The sequence below is a fragment of the Amphiprion ocellaris genome, chromosome 21 (assembly GCF_022539595.1).
Source record: "Amphiprion ocellaris isolate individual 3 ecotype Okinawa chromosome 21, ASM2253959v1, whole genome shotgun sequence".
Classification (NCBI taxonomy): Eukaryota; Metazoa; Chordata; class Actinopteri; family Pomacentridae; genus Amphiprion; species Amphiprion ocellaris.
The window spans coordinates 11,391,749-11,407,649 of NC_072786.1; the positions used below are offsets into that span (position 1 = coordinate 11,391,749).

Here is a 15,901-nt window from a genome sequence, read left to right on the forward strand (position 1 = left end):
AGTTATTGGTAGCATTTGTTTGTGACGAATCTTGCGAAGCGAAATCCAGGCCACAGTTGGTGACATCGACCAGCGACACGTCAACCAGACGGAAGAAGCTTTCAGTCCAACCATCCTGTCACTGCTTTGGTAAAATTGGGACTATTTCTTATCAAAATGGGTGAGCAATTTAATTTTCGATCAGTTCAATATTCATTTTTACTTTATTTACATGTGACGTCCTGTTTAGCCGCCCGTACATCCCCATTTCGTTGCTGCTTGTTCCATTTAAAGCGCAGTGCGCCTGTAGCCAGCTAGCTTGTTAGCTGACGTTAGCTGTTTACAGCAATTAATGTGATTTTCACTCATCACATTTTAGTATTTCCAAGCTCTTCCGAGCATTGATGTTAATTAATAAATTCACATTGGTAACGGGGATAAAGCACAACAGTCTGCAGTCCTCAGTTAGCACCAGCATGCCTTAGAGTCAGCTGCTGTTGCTAAGCTAACTTCAAGTAGCTTTCTTCCCCATCTGACTGATGCTGACAGTAAATGAGGCCACCAAACAGGAAAAGTAAAATTTTCCGATGCTAAAAACATATTCACCACATGTGCTGTCGTTTTCTCACTTCTGTTTTTTAAGTGCCTCTACAGTGCCTTTACTAGTTTGATAGTCTTTGTCGTTTGACATTTGAATTATTTTATGTCAAAAAGATTTAGAATACCACTAATGAAATCCAGGTGATAAATTATTTTTGAAAAGTACATTTTCTACGCACGAGGGCTGTGAAAAAATACAGGACATTTTATCAGATGACTTGAATAACTCTATTTGAAAACACTAGAATGACTGGGGTGATTTTACCACGTTTCTTAGGGTAATTCATGATAATAGATTATCGTTTTGCACTGGAACTGAGTTTAGTTTTTCTGTAATATATATTGTGATATTAAAGATGGCTTGAATAATTCTGTTTGGATAGAATCAGGCATTCTGTAATGATTGGGGTGAATTTCTAAGAGAGTGTCTCTGCATAAAAAGTGCTGAAAGAAGTAGTTTGGAAGCTTTCTAATATGGTGTAGAAATGGCAAAGGGATCCAAAATAGCTTTTTACTCTGGGTGACATTCAGATCAGACTTCTCATTTGTCACAGAGAGCTGATTTAAATAGTCAAACAAATATCCTTATGTAGTGACAGCAATTACAAAACACTCCCAACAAAGGGCTTGTTTTTTGTGAGCATCATCCTTTCTGTAGACAAAAAAAAAAAAAAAAATCAGATTTCCAATATTCTTTTGCAACCAAACCTTCTTATTTTCAGTGTCTCTCTCTGTGCATCTGTGTTGGTGTAACACATGCAAAGGCATTCAAAATATTTTTTCCTTCGGATGGCATTCAAATCTGGCTTTGTGCTGAGCTTTATGGTGTTCATTTAAATAGTTACAGCGTTTATTGCATTGCATTGTGTAGTGGCAACATTTACAAGACACTGCTAAAATATTTTCCTACAACTGATGTCGAATTTCTTTATGCAACCAACGCTTGCTTTTTGCTTGCTGCTCTTCGCTCATTTTGCTTTGCACATGTGGAAACTGCATGCAAACAAACTCTGTCTTGTAAATTACGTTAGAAAGAAAAAGGACCCAAGAGAACAGACTTCTTGTAGATCAGTCCTGGAAATAAAGTACCACTTGAGTTTTCTTGTTGTACCAAGCAGCAAAAAAATTGTAGTATGATGTGTTTGAGGTAATTTGCCTCACTTCACATCACACTCTTGCGCATATGTCGATACTGAAATGATATATGATGAAGCACTAATTTGTTCTCCTGTGTGTGTCTTTCTTCCAGGTGGGTTGTTCTCTAGTCTCTTCTCGGGCCTGTTCGGCACCAGAGAAATGAGGATTTTAATCCTGGGTTTGGACGGTGCAGGAAAAACCACTATTCTGTACAGGCTTCAGGTTGGAGAGGTGGTCACCACAATCCCCAGTATGTACCAGTTTCCTCTAAATCTTTATTTCATTCTTGTGCAGTCTATGCTTGGATTCAAAACAGTTAAACTCTCAGTTAATCTGATGCACTATTTTTAACTTTAGTCTTAAGAGAACAGCCTATTTATGCTGTGTGATTAGATTATGTACGGCATCAACCAATAAGCCTGGAGGCACAATTTATTCTGGCCAACATTCCTCTTTGACACATAGTCTTTAGAGAAGCTAAGCCGGTGGGAAAAACAAGTTTTACTGGTTGGAACTGTATAGCTTTCAAATGTCAGTTGCATGATTTTCACTACCACTGAGTGTCAAAACAAACACCAGTGGCCTAAAGTCAACAAGGACATAAAAAAAATGTGTACTACTGATAAATTTGTGTCCTTTAGCCGGAGAACGATTTGTGTGGAAACAAAGATTATACTTTAAATGAAACCTGATCCAAACTACAAATATCAAAAGATGTGCACCTCACCTTTGGACAAGTAATTGAGCAAACTCTGTAGGTGAAGTTTAGTGTACAACATTTCTGTACACTTTGAGCACTGTTTTCCATGTTATTACTTTTATTACTGTTCCCCCAGAAATGTGCGTGTCACTGGGGTTTTATGGATTTAAGGATTTTTGTGGACTACCATTTAGGTAGAATAAAGACATAATGCTATGTATTTTTAGAGGGCACTGGAAATAATCCCTTAATACCATAAAATGGCTTGGATTGAACTGTACAACTTCCTTTCCTTTACTTTGCGCAAACTGGTGAACATGCAGATTAGTCCCTGCCTTTATCTCCATTCACCCTTCTGCTACTTGCTGCAACTTTAGCACACCAGCTCACCTACAGCTCAGCTCAAACGCTGTAAAACTAGTCTACACTACACAGTGGGATATTGGAATAATTCAGCCTGGCAGGTTCAAACTATAAACCAGTTCTGAAGAAGAATAATGACACAGATGTTTAGCCTTGGTGTCGACTCCTTACAAGATAAGATAAACTTTGTTGACCCCACAGTGGGGAAATGATATGTCTTTTATGATGTACAAAACATTAAAAACACATTCTTAATATTGTGTAGGTCCCCTTTGTGCAACCAAAACTTTTGATATGTCCGAACCATTGCATACTGGAAGCTATCGATCACAATTTCACAGTCTGTAATTTATTGTTATAGGACAAGACATATAAATATAATTTTAGCTAGTTTTTGAAAAAATCCTTACTTAAAATTTAGCATTATTTATTCCTCCCACTGCCTCCTTCATATTGTCCGTAGCTTGACAATACACTGTTAGCGTATCATAGTTGCAGCACTCTGCAGAACAACCACTGTGCATCCAGATAAGATGATGCTAATAATACGCCTCATGTTCTCTGCCCTCACCGTTTGGATTCTTCTCTCTGCAGCAATCGGCTTCAACGTCGAGACAGTCACATACAAAAACCTGAAGTTCCAAGTGTGGGATCTGGGAGGACAGACGAGTATCAGGTAGGTGTGAATGACAGATGGTGACTGTGCTGCTGAGCCTCCAGGTGCAAAAGTGTGAAATTTATGGCTGTGGAACAAGAACACAGCTCTAAAGAGCAATTTGGACACTGGATATTAATAGAGAAAACCAGTGTCTGTGTTGGATTTGACATTTTTTGAACCATGATGAGATTCCTCCTCATCGGTTTTCTCACATTATTTTAACTTACTTCACTTCACAGGTTAAATGTCTTGCCTCGTTTTACTGTATAGCCATGTCTTATTTGCCCATTGATGGACCTGATCTCTCTGCTGTACAGGCCCTACTGGCGGTGTTACTACTCGAACACAGATGCCGTCATCTACGTCGTTGACAGCAGCGACCGCGACAGGATGGGCATCTCAAAGTCTGAGCTGGTGGCCATGTTGGAGGCAAGTGTGACCTCTTTCAGCTAGGCTTTTAGGTCTCTTAGAAATTTTATCAGTTTGAAAACACCATGATACCTTGATATTCATTTGTCGAGCACCCGTGTATAAAAGATGGATGCAACCACTGTGACGTCAATTTGGAATTTGCCCGTTGCAGTCTTGGAGTTTTTTGAAATCAGGCATGATAAGCGAAAGTTGGATCTGACTGTCGCAAGGTAGCCACGCCTTAAAACATACCCTGTTTTATGACTATTAAGTTGCATTATTGCAGTAGTTGCATTTAAATATGGCTTGAAAGTCATATAATTGTGTAAATTTGAGATTGACAAAAAAAGTTTCTACTTTTAAAATGAACATTTTAGATTGAATTAGTCAAATTCTGAGGTCAGCTCAACTAATCTGATTATTTCGATTGGATTAGTCGAATCTTGTCCCCAAAATTCAATTTGAAAAATTGTCACATGTACATTCAGCCTTCCAAGTTTTTAAAACTGACCACCTGAAATGACCGTTAAGACAGACCACTTCACACTGCATCAACTCAGACAAAGCAAAATATCTTAAAGCTTTAACATCTGTGGTATTTAAATGCAATTAAATACAATTATTACACATATTATTGACCTTGATAAGAGATATGTCAGGCAGCTGCTTGGCTTGACTCGCTGGCTATTTGGAAATTAGTGCTGAAAATGCCATGTTATCATGATTTAATTTGTGTCACATCCAGGAAGAAGAGCTGAAGAAGGCAATCCTTGTGGTGTTTGCGAACAAACAGGACATGGACCAGGCGATGACGCCGACTGAAGTCGCCAACGCTTTGGGCCTTCCTGCCCTCAAAGACAGAAAATGGCAGATCTTCAAGACTTCGGCCTTGAAAGGCACAGGCCTGGACGAAGCCATGGAGTGGTAGGTTATACTTTACTTACGTGTATAGAAATAGAAGAAACATCCCCACATCATGATGATGCCACCACCATGCTTTACAGTGCTGATGGTGACTACATCTAGTCTTATGGCTAAAAAGCTGCATTTTAGTCCCTTCCAACCATAGAAACTTCTTCCAATTGGTGTTTTACAGTCTCTCACATGCCTTCTGATGATCTCTAGTTAAGATTTTTTTTTCCACAGTATCTTTCTCTTTGCTCTTCTACCATTAAGCTTTGACTGGTGAAGAACTCAGGCAGCAGTTAGTGCTTGCACAACCTCTGTATCTGTTCTCACTTTGACATGAAAGAAAATACTTTATAATAGCACTGTACATATTGCACAACATGTTATCTCTTCTCTGTGTTTACTGAAGCTCAACCGTATTTGCTCTGTGCTCGCAGGTTGGTGGATTCATTGAAGAGTCGGCAGTAAAGGCTGCCATCTCGTCTGTACATACTCCTGACCTCTGGCCCCTCTGTATGAAGCCTTGTGACTGTCCCCTTCCCCCATTCCCTACTTTCTTTGGACTGGTGATTGCACTCCTATTCTCTCCTCTGTCCTTTTCCCCACCCTACACCCATCTGAAGCCTTGGCCAAATCCCAATGCCTAACGCCTTTCAAGCCTGGGACTGAGAAGTGAAGGCTGCAGTAACGTCTGGACTGGACATGTGAAGTTTCTGGAGAACCTCAAGGCTGAAGGGCAGCAGTTCGATCGTGGTGTCTGCATTTTCTTAAGGTTCGGAAATGCATCCGAGTGTCAGTCGGCAACACCTGTGTGAACAAATGCTAATTGTTGCTATTTTTATTATTCCGTTTGCAGTAGCTTTGACACTATAAGAAATTGCTGTGGGTTAAGAGGAGATTCTGTGGCATTTCTGCATCAGTTAACTTCTCCCGGAGAGATTCAGTAAGTTGTGTGCAACAGTGAAAAGATGCAACATAGAACCATAAGGAGGCAGCGTTTTCCCATAAAAGAACAGATATCACAGATTTGACAGGACAAATCTGAGACTTTAGGGCTACACTATGAAGCAAGTTAAACATAGCCGGGCTTTCGGTTCGTTAGCTGGCTTGTCAAAACCTAAAACTTGGTTAGCAACTTCCTGTTAACCAGGCTCTGTTTGTTTCTGCGCAAAATGGAGAAATGTTGTTCCGCCTATCTGAGAAGAACAGGTTGTTATAATGAAGAATGTAAAAATAAAACAGGGAATTGGTGAAAGAAGGTGCTTCTGCTTCTTGCAGCTGATTTAAAATCCCAAACTGAACAGAATCTCCTCCAGACTGGGTTAGCTGTGTGGTATATGTTACCATGGTGATCTAGCAGGTTAAACTAATCCAACATACCTCTGCAGGCTTAAGACTGATTTCCTTCACTAGATCCCAAACTCAGAGAAAAGCAAACAATTTCTCTGCATCTACTGTCCACTAGCCAAGTGTTACTGCAGCCTTTGCTGTTTTTGTTTTTGTAGTCTTGCAGATGCAACGTCATGGATTTCTATGCTTTTTCTTCCTGTTGATTTGTGTTGTTTTTAAATAATTCAGTGGTTAAAACCTTTTTTTTCCCACCTCCCCCAATTGAAATCCTTGGTTGCAGCTTTGGCATATTAGTCATTTAGTTACTGAACACTAACTGTATGCTGAAAGTTTTCTGGGTGCATATTTATATCTGCTTGTACAGTGAAAATGATTCTCAGTAAAGACTGCTATCAGTGATTGTACCAACGTTCAGACTTTTTTTTTTAGTTTAAAACGGCGACATCGGATAAAGTGACCGCGTCGGATGTTTTTTTAATTACAAAAACTCGTACATTCAACTGCACATGATATAAATCTCAGCTCAATCAGCTCCACAGTCAGGAAAATAAAAAATAGACTTGAGCTTTGATCTGCAATTCACAGGAATTACTGTCATCGGGGATACAGAGGCGTCCTGCTGTGTGGCAGCTGTTACAGGACGTCTCAGTTCTCCGTGTTGAATAGGTGGGTTTTCGCACAACATCCTTCACACACTTGGCTCAGCACCAAGGTGAAGCATCTGTTTCTTTTTTTTAAACTAACTGGCATGGTAATTAGGATGTTAAGAGTCATAATGTAACATTAAGAGGTCAAACTTGTACATCTGCAGCGTCCAGCTGAAGCCTCCTGTGAGTCCTGAGTCAGCTGATCATCTTTCACTCCCACCTGGTGTCCTTGTAGCGGCTCCTTCAGATCACTGCACCATCGCCAGGTCTTTGAGTGCGTGACTCCGGTGCTTTTTAGCTTTATATCCCGGCCGCAGGAACTCGATCTTCCTCTTTTTGGCTTCGATTTTGTTCTTGTGTTTCTTGAGCTTCTTCTTGGCAGCGATGTCTGGATTAGCCACCGCCTGGGAGAACAGAAAACAAATGTGAGGCAATCGATTATAGACCGACGTTTAGGTGTTTTGTGTTAGCGCATATTTCAACGTCCATCGTACCTGCATGGCTCGGTGTCGTTTGCGAGCCGCTCGTCTCTGTGAAAACTCTTTCTGGACAGCAGAGAAAGCCAGAGAAAACCTCTCCAACCCCACTTGTCTCTTCAGCAGCTCGATCAGCTCCTGGGCCAAGTTCTTCAATGTTGGATCTATGCAGAGATCATCGATAAAGGGGTTAAACTTCTGAACACAAAGCAGCTTTTTTTCTTGCTCCTATCAGTTTTTACTGCACTATAAAGTCCTGCACCTCTATGGAAACAGAATAACCATGTTTAGAAGTACAAAGAACTTAAAATATGCAATATGGCACAATTTTAACACCATAAATCATACAGGGGAAAAAAACACTAAGGTTTAATTTCTTTGATTATTTACATGTGCAAAATACCACTGCTGGGAAAAAACAGTGACATACTATAGATGTTTAACTACTTACATTTTTAATTAGTTTCTATACTTGATTCCTCTCTGCTCTGTCTGAACACATTCTGCAGTTCAGCCAAAATGTACTTTAATTTTTGTCACTTTTGGCTTCACGGTTGGACAAAGACTGCAGAATTTTTTTTTCTTTTTAACAAAATCTGGTTACAGCTAACAATTTATTTTTTAATCACACATGTAGAATTAAGTGATTAAATATCACAATCTTTAGCTTGGGTTTGTTTTTTATTACCAGTCTGAACAATATATCAAGTTTTACAAAAGTTGAAGATCCAAAGAAAGACAAGTTTTTTGGAGTTTCCCCATCTGAAAATAGTGCAATTTTAGCACTTTTTAAAAAATGATATCACACCTTTCAAACCAGCTGGCAGGTTTAGCATTACAGAGACCTTCACGGTTGTTCTGAAAAGTGTTGTTTTTACAGAATCTGGTTGCTTTTGGCGATATTTTAAAAGTGAGACAGGGAGAACAAAGTAATTTTGATGAAATATCACAGGCTTAGATTTGGTTCATTTTTGGCCTTTAAGGTCACATATGAGAAGTTCACGACCTGCTGGAATGTTGAAAACCCACCTGTTCATTCAGCTTTTACACTTGAGAGTAGTGAAAAAGGATTTTGGTTTAGTATATTGACTTTAAGCTTGGATTTTGTTAATTTTTCTGATGCAACAATATGTTGTGTCACAAACGAGTAGTTCAAAAACAGTCGGTAAAGTTCAAAATCTGACATTTCTTTGTGTTTTTACAGTTTCTTGCTCTGGTAAATGGTGTCATTTAGGCCGATTTTTTAAAGACAACATTTAAACGGTGGGTTTAGAGGTTCAGAGGGTTAAAACCTGAATGATGAGTGTATTTTTAGACAGTTTCGCAGCAGTTACCTTGTTCTGCATACGTGCTGTCCAGCTCTCTGTACAGTGGAGTGATGATGGTGGTCAGATATGGGTCGAGCCGGTCTTTTCCCAGATCCATGGCTATTGCTCCCAGGAACTTAAACACACATGTTCTCTGTGGAGGAAAAGATAAATGCACAAATAATGCTACAGCTTTGACAATAGAGAGTCATCAGCTGCTAAATAAACTGGTTATTTGTTTACCTTGAGGGGAATTTTGGGAGAATACGCTGCTTCTCTCTTTGCCATTAAAGACAATTTCTTAATCAGCCACAGAAGCGAAGGAGGTCGATCGTCCTTGTCGTCTTCTTCCTCTTCTTTCTCCTCCATCTCTTCTCCTTCTTCTCCATTTTCCTCCTCCTTTTCCTCCTCTTCTTCCTCTTTCACTTCCTCCTGAGGCGGAGCAACGTCTGACTCGGGGGAAATGAGGTAGATGGCTTTACCGACAAAGAGCAGGTTCTTGATCACCTGGAAGTGAAGCAAAAAAATGTGTCAACCAAAAAAAATCTGCATAATTTAACAGTTTGAAATGAAGAAAAGTTGTTGCTTTTTGTTCACCTGCTCTCCTGACGCTGTATCGAGGAACTTTGACTGCAGCTGATAGCAGAACGACAACGCCAGCTCTCTCATCTAAGGGAAAGAAGTCAGATCATGTTAAAAAGATGAGACTAAGGTGCAGAAATTACACTGTGGAAAGAAAGCGCGGCTTCACCTTCTTGTCCAGGTTGCTGGTGATGAATTTAGTGGCTGAAGACGAAGCGTCTCCTTCTCCTCGCCAAACGGAAACCAGCTGCTCAGCCGGCTGAGCTGCAAACAGCTGACCGAAGAGCTGCGAGGCGGTGAGCCAAACCCAGCAGTGAGGGTAGCGCAGGTGGGCTTCGATGTGAGCTGAAGACATGAAGAGGAAAAGAACATGTTTTAGTGAGAATGTGTGGAACTCAGGTGCGTATTTGAGGAGGTAAAGTGTGTTGGTTTCTTACTCCACATGTGATGAAGTGTGTCCTGAGGGTTGCTGAGCTCTAACAGGCCACAGTGTTGACTCAGTTTGGTGATGAGAGTCAGATAAGTGAACAACAGCCGGTCAGCTCCTTTCTCCTCCTGCTCTTCCTCAATCTGACAGAAAAAGGTACACATTTATACATTATTTGCTTTTTACTGACCTCTAACCTCCATCCTTCTGCTAATAAAACTGCAGTAGGGCTATAATAAACCAAAGATGACACCTACTCCTCAACCAATGGATTATTCACAAGGGGAAAACAAATCTGCACATAAACTAATTTCATCACAGTGCTCTGAATGCACTCTAGCTGCTCCCCTTATTAGCCTAAATGAGCTATAAATAAACATAAAAAGCTAGTATTTGCAGCATATTAAGTCATTTTAATCCTCTGAAGCCGAGAGCACGCTGGCAGATTTGACAGATACGTTGTCTTTTCCAAAAAAAAAAGCCAAAATTATACAACTTATCAGAGCCAGAAGGTGTAAAAACAGAAGGACTCATTGAATTTTCAACTTTCCCATGGCCCTTGAATGCATCATCTGTGACGTGCTGCTTGTTCGGAAAAATTAACCATATCCAAGCTTGTGATTTTTCACTAAAATCACTTTATTCTACTTTTCTTTAAAAATGTGACAAAAACAATTAGTTTTCTCTAAACATATACTGTAAAAAAAAATACAAATTTTGTATTTCTTGGCACAACTGAGAAGCCTTTAGTGACTCCGCTGCAACCAACAGTAAAGGGACAAAAATTCTAAGACTTTCAACATGAATTGGGCTGAACTGCAGGCAGCGTTTACACAGAACACACAGGAGACAAATATGGAAGCAAATTAAAAATCTTACTAGTAAAATATCTATTTTTCTCCCAGCATCAGTAACAACTGTGGGCACTTGGAATAATGTTCTACATGTGGATTCCATTTGTTTCTCGATATATGTTCAATTAAAAATCAAAGAAATTCCACTTAATTTTTTTCTTTTTTATGATTTATGACATAATTGTGTCATACCGCACAAAATATACTTCGAAGTTCTCTCTACTTGTAGTCATGGCAGTGAAAAATGAGCCCACAGTGAGGAAAAATGTGACAGAAGCAAAAAAAAACAACAAAAGAACCACCCAGAAGCTACTTGGGGTTCAGAGGGTTAACCTAGTTAAATAATAGTGAAATAATAATAACAGACTCATGATCAGATGATTTCTAAATAGGAAATGAAATAAAACATTCAAAATGTTAACAGATGACTTTTTGACCATCTGTTGAACCCAAGTATAGCCACAGACAACTTCTTTGACAAAGTTTCAGTTAGTCTGGAACAGATTCTGAGTAAATGTTCAATAAATGTTAAATAAGTGAGGCTGAGCAGTCTCTATTATGTTGGATGGGATAAAAGCTGTGAAAACGAGACACTGTGAACAAGTAGTCTGGTCTTCCCACTTTGGAAATAATGGATCGATCCTGAAAGGCTGCAGATGCTTTTGTCTTTTGAAATCAACACTAGTGACTGTCCAGTTAATGAGCATTATTAAGGCCCACATCCTAAACTTTAGTTACTCCCTGTGCGTTAACTCACGTCTACGTAGTTGTCGGGGTTGATCTCCTTCTCCAGCAGTGGCAGCAGCTCATCCAGTCTACGGCCAAACTTCTCCTCCTCCACCTCCACGAACAGACCACAGATCTGAGCCCCGAGACGCCGGAGAGTGGCCTGGAAACACAGGATAATCCAGATCTTACTCTAAAACGTTACATAATACTTACAAAACCTGGAGGATTTTTGGTTACAGTTTGGAAAAACTGCTGATTTTAAGTCACTTTTTGGTAAATCTGTTCCGATGGAGGTTTCATATATCTGTATGTTTCAGTTTCACGTACCTTTTCCGCCTTCAGCCAGGTGCTGACGACAGAGAACAGGATGTTCTGGTGGCTCGAGTCCAGCTGGGCTAGCAGAGCTTTAATGGCCATGGCAGCCATTTTCTTACAGCGAGCAGAGTCATCGTTGACGACAACAAGAGCCAGAGGGGCGAAGAACAGGCCGCTGTGCTGCAGCAGCAGTTTCTGAAGGAAAAAAGACCAAACTTAGCTGCAGAGTCTGATTTCTGTGACTGATACAGCAGCCAGAGCTGAGAATCTGCGATCAAGTTCTGGATGCCGGTAAATGTTCTCACCTGAGGAAACGTCTGGAAGATGAACGCCAGCATCTCCAGCGCAGACTCCCTGCCGGTGTCGTGTTCGTAGTGCAGCTGAGCCACAACAAAGTCCAGATGTGATCTCAACTTCCTCCCCAGAGGATAATCCAGCAGATACTTCAGGTAAATCTGCACAAAGCACAACGTTCTGTTACAGTTTTTCTCCTCCAGCGTGGAGCAATCAACCATATTCAATCATATTAGCCCTAGCGCCAGATTTGAAAGGTATGCTCTTGTTAAAAAAAAAAAGAAGCCAACATTATGTCATTTGTGAAAGCCAGCAAGAGTAAAAACAGAAGGAATCATCTAAGAAATTAAGCAAATCTAAGCTTGAAATTGGAATATTACCTAAAAATGACTTTATTCTACGTTTAATTTAAAACTTTGTTAAAAATCATCAATTTGCTCTAAAAAGATTCTGTAACAAAAAAATAAAAATCTGTATTTTTGGGAACAACTTTTAAACCAAAAGTGACTCATCTGTGACCAACAGTCACATGACAAAAACTGAGGGACTTTTTGACTGAATTAGGCTGAACTGCAGGCAGTGTTTACACAGAACAGACAGGAGACAAGCATGGAAACAAATTTAAAATCTAAGCAGTAAAATATCTACAGTAGGAGAGAGATCATTTCTTTCCAGAATCAGTAACACTTGTGGGCAGAGGGAAAAATGTTGTACATGTTGATTCCAGGTCTTTTCAAATTTTGGTAAATAAATAATAAAAGATTCAACTTTTTTTTTGTGATATATGGTATTATAACTGTTCTCTTTACTTCTAGTCATTATTGTGATGGTTCCATTGAGCTGCACGACTAGTCAAAAATGAGCAACAGGAGCAAGAAAGAAAAAAAAAAGAAAAAAATGCACAGAATCTATGGCCCTTCATATCATCATTCATCAGTACTGTGTTGCTAAAATTGTGGTATTTCATTACAATCACTGTAATCTACATGTTGCATTTTAAAATTTTCATAAAGTAACAGTTTGCTCTAAATAAATTCTATGAAAAACTAAAAATTCTGTATTTTTTGGCGCAACTGGAAAGCTGATATTGACTCAGCTGTGAGTGAATTTAGACTTTTCAGCAGAAGTGTGTTGATCTGAGCAGATATGAAAGGAGAATCCAGCAGATTTGGATTAAATCTGCACAAAAAATAATATTCCGTAAAAATTCAAGACTCATTTTTCTTCTCCAGAGAGCAGCAGAGTCTAGAAATGTGTTCTCACCTGTCGACAGTGGATTCTGATCATAGCGTTGCCGCCGGTAACGGACAATTTGGCCACTTTCTTCATCACGTCCTCCATCTCTGGAACGACCAGCTTCCTGGACAGAATCGCCTGGAACACAGAAACCAACACTTCAGTCAGGTTGGGGGTTTTACAGAAACTCATGTTTTTATAACTGGAGCTGCTAGTTTACCTTCAGCAGGCCGAAGGCGGTGGCCTGACGCGACTGGTCGTAGATGTCCTCCTCGGCGTATCCCAGCAGCACCTGCAGCTGCGTCTCCGAGATGTCGTTGGTTTTGATGTTCTTCACGAGAATAGTGATGGTCTGAGACAGCAAACATGTTTATTTATCATAGTCTCTTCAATTCAAAGTGAATTTTTCAGGATTTCACTAAAAATTTTGGAACAATTTCTGCTCCACTATCTCTGATTTTTTCAAATACAATAAGGCTATTTGTGAAACGTTAGCTTGATATAAATTAAATACTTTCTGAGATAAACTTTAGAATAAAAACTTGCCCAGCAACCCACTTTTCACACTTTTTTTTTTTTTTTTTTTTGCACATAAAGAGTTTAGGCTGTCTGAATGACAACTATTAAATATAAAAGCCTGAAATTGTGACTTTAATTTGATTTAGAATCTGTAATATTGTAAGTTTGTAAGTACATGAAATATTCTCTGAATATGAGTGAGTTGATATATGAACACAAATGTAAACGATTATTTAAAATTCTCATCTTTGAGCTCAGGTTAACAAAAAAATTGCTAATGCATAAGTCAACTGGTGATATTTTCTGAATCATATGTAGCTACATGCCACAATAATAGAATATAAAACATAGTGACAACTTTTTAATATGAAATGTGTGATGTACAAATGGAACTATTTTGAAACTCCAGAACTCTGTTCTGCTTGGATTAGACTATCTATCAGTACTGGAGTTTTTTTGGTATAACTTGTCATACCAGATCTATCAGTTATGAAAGTTCGCCTTCTTATTCTATATGTTTTGTTTGTATTATTATGACATGGAGCTACATATGATACAGAAAATATCACTAGCTGACTTCTGCATTATTGTTTTTTTGTTAATGTTTTCAAAGATGTGACTTTTCATGATGACGGCTTCATTTTTTTTCATATTTTAACTCGCCCATAATCAGAGATTATTTGATCTGTTCATCCAATTTTGCAGATTCTGAATCAATGTCACGATGAGAAATAAGAGTGAAAATTCTGGGCTTTTAACTTAAACGGTTCCTCAGATTTTGTCGTTCAAACAGCCAGTGCAAAAAAGTGCAAAAAAAAGGTGCCAAAAGTTGGTTGATGGGAAATTTAAAAATATACACTGCTCAAAAAAAATTAAAGGAACACTTTGAAAACACATCGTATTTCAATGAGAGGAAAAAACAAACTGGATATTTACATTGATATGGACTGGATAATGTGTTAGGAATGAAAAGATGCCACATTGTTTGATGGAAATGAAAATGATCAACCCACAGGAGGGCTAAATTCAAGACACCCCAAAACTCAAAGTGAAGAACTGATGTGACAGGCTGGTCCATCTTGCTGAAATTCCTTGGCAGCAACTCAAAATGGTACTCAGTAGTTTGTATGACCTCCATGTGCTTGTATGCATGTCTGATGATGTCGAGACAAGCTCCGAATGAGACGATGGATGGTGTCCTGAGGAATCTCCTCCCAGAACTGGACCAGGGCATCACTGAGCTCCTGGACAGTCTGAGGAGCAACCTGGTGGTGTCGGATGGACCAAAACATAATGTTCCAAAGGTGTTCTATGGGATTCAGGTCAGGCGAGTGTTGGGGCCAGTTAATGGTATCAGTTCCTTCATCCTCCAGGAACTGCATGAATTCTCTTACCACCTGAGGCTGGGCATTGTCGTACACCAGAAAGAATCCAGGACCACTGCACCAGCGTAGGGTCTGACAGTGGGTCCAAGGATTTCATCCTGATACCTTATGACAGTCAGTGTGCCATTGTCCAGCCTGTAGAGGTCTGTGGGTTCCTCCATGGATCTGCCTCCCCAGACCTTCACTGACTCATCACCAAACCGGACATGCTGAACCATGTTACAGGCAGCATAACTTTCTCCACAGTTTCTCCAGACCCTTTCATGTCTGTCACATGTGCTCATGATGAACCTGCTCTCATCTGTGAAAAGCACAGAGCACCATTGATGGACCTACCAATTCCTGTGTTCTATGGCAAATGCCAACTGAGCTCCACGGTGCCAGTCAGTGAGCACAGGGCCCACTAGAGGACGTCGGGTCTTCAGACCACCTTTATTACATCTCTTTCTGATTGTTTGGTCAGAGACACTCACACCAGTGGTCTGCTGGAGGTCATTTTCTAGAGCTATTGCAGTGTTCATCCAGTTCCTCCTTGCACAAAGGAGCAGATACCTGTCCTGCTGATGGGTTGAGGACCTTCTACGGTCCTGTCAAGCTCTCCTAGACTAACTGCCTGTCTCCTGGAATCTCCTCCATGCTCTTGAGACTGTGCTGGGAGACACAGCAAACCTTCTGGCAATGGCACATATTGATGTGCCATCCTGGAGGAGTTGGACTTCCTGTGCAACCTCTGTAGGGTTCAGGTATCGCCTCATGCTACCAGAAGTGACACTGACCCTAGCCAGATGCAAAACTAGTGAAAAACAGTCAGAAAACAATAGGAGGGAAAAAATGTCAGTGGCCTTCACCTGTAAACTCATTCCTGTTTTGGGGGGTATCTCATTGTTACCCCTCTAGTGCACCTGTTGTTAATTTCATGAACACCAAAGCAGCTGAAACTGACTAAAAACCACCTCTGTTACTTACTTGACCAGAGCAGTATCCCACATGTTTAACTGACTTGATGCAATACTTAGATTAAAA

The 15,901-nt window shown here is 39.9% G+C and overlaps 2 protein-coding genes across 2 annotated transcripts in view; one reads left to right on the forward strand and one right to left on the reverse strand.

Annotated features, from left to right (window-relative positions):
• The first annotated feature begins 4 nt into the window (after positions 1-4).
• Positions 5-6,511, forward strand: arl1 (ADP-ribosylation factor-like 1). The gene is made up of 6 exons (XM_055006415.1): positions 5-160; positions 1,829-1,966; positions 3,374-3,455; positions 3,755-3,870; positions 4,598-4,772; positions 5,195-6,511. The coding sequence occupies exons 1-6, from the start codon at positions 157-159 to the stop codon at positions 5,223-5,225; spliced, it is 546 nt and encodes a 181-aa protein (XP_054862390.1). The 5' UTR covers positions 5-156; the 3' UTR covers positions 5,226-6,511.
• Positions 6,512-6,556: 45 nt separating this feature from the next.
• utp20 (UTP20 small subunit processome component) overlaps positions 6,557-15,901 on the reverse strand; it is a 44,276-nt gene continuing 34,931 nt past the window's right edge. Inside the window, exons 50-61 of the mRNA XM_055006414.1 lie at positions 13,195-13,326; positions 13,002-13,112; positions 11,750-11,899; positions 11,457-11,639; positions 11,158-11,289; positions 9,557-9,689; positions 9,289-9,464; positions 9,135-9,206; positions 8,781-9,044; positions 8,565-8,691; positions 7,249-7,394; positions 6,557-7,158 (exon numbers count right to left, since the gene is read on the reverse strand). Coding sequence (XP_054862389.1) covers positions 7,003-7,158; positions 7,249-7,394; positions 8,565-8,691; positions 8,781-9,044; positions 9,135-9,206; positions 9,289-9,464; positions 9,557-9,689; positions 11,158-11,289; positions 11,457-11,639; positions 11,750-11,899; positions 13,002-13,112; positions 13,195-13,326 — 1,782 coding nt within the window. The 3' untranslated portion in view covers positions 6,557-7,002. The remainder of the gene's footprint in view (positions 7,159-7,248; positions 7,395-8,564; positions 8,692-8,780; positions 9,045-9,134; positions 9,207-9,288; positions 9,465-9,556; positions 9,690-11,157; positions 11,290-11,456; positions 11,640-11,749; positions 11,900-13,001; positions 13,113-13,194; positions 13,327-15,901) is intronic.

Coding starts and splice junctions, on each gene's coding strand:
- arl1 (XM_055006415.1), top strand. Junction 3,456..3,754: donor GGAGGACAGACGAGTATCAG/GTAGGTGTGAAT, acceptor TCTGCTGTACAG/GCCCTACTGGCGGTGTTACT. Junction 3,871..4,597: donor GGTGGCCATGTTGGAGGCAA/GTGTGACCTCTT, acceptor ACATCCAGGAAG/AAGAGCTGAAGAAGGCAATC.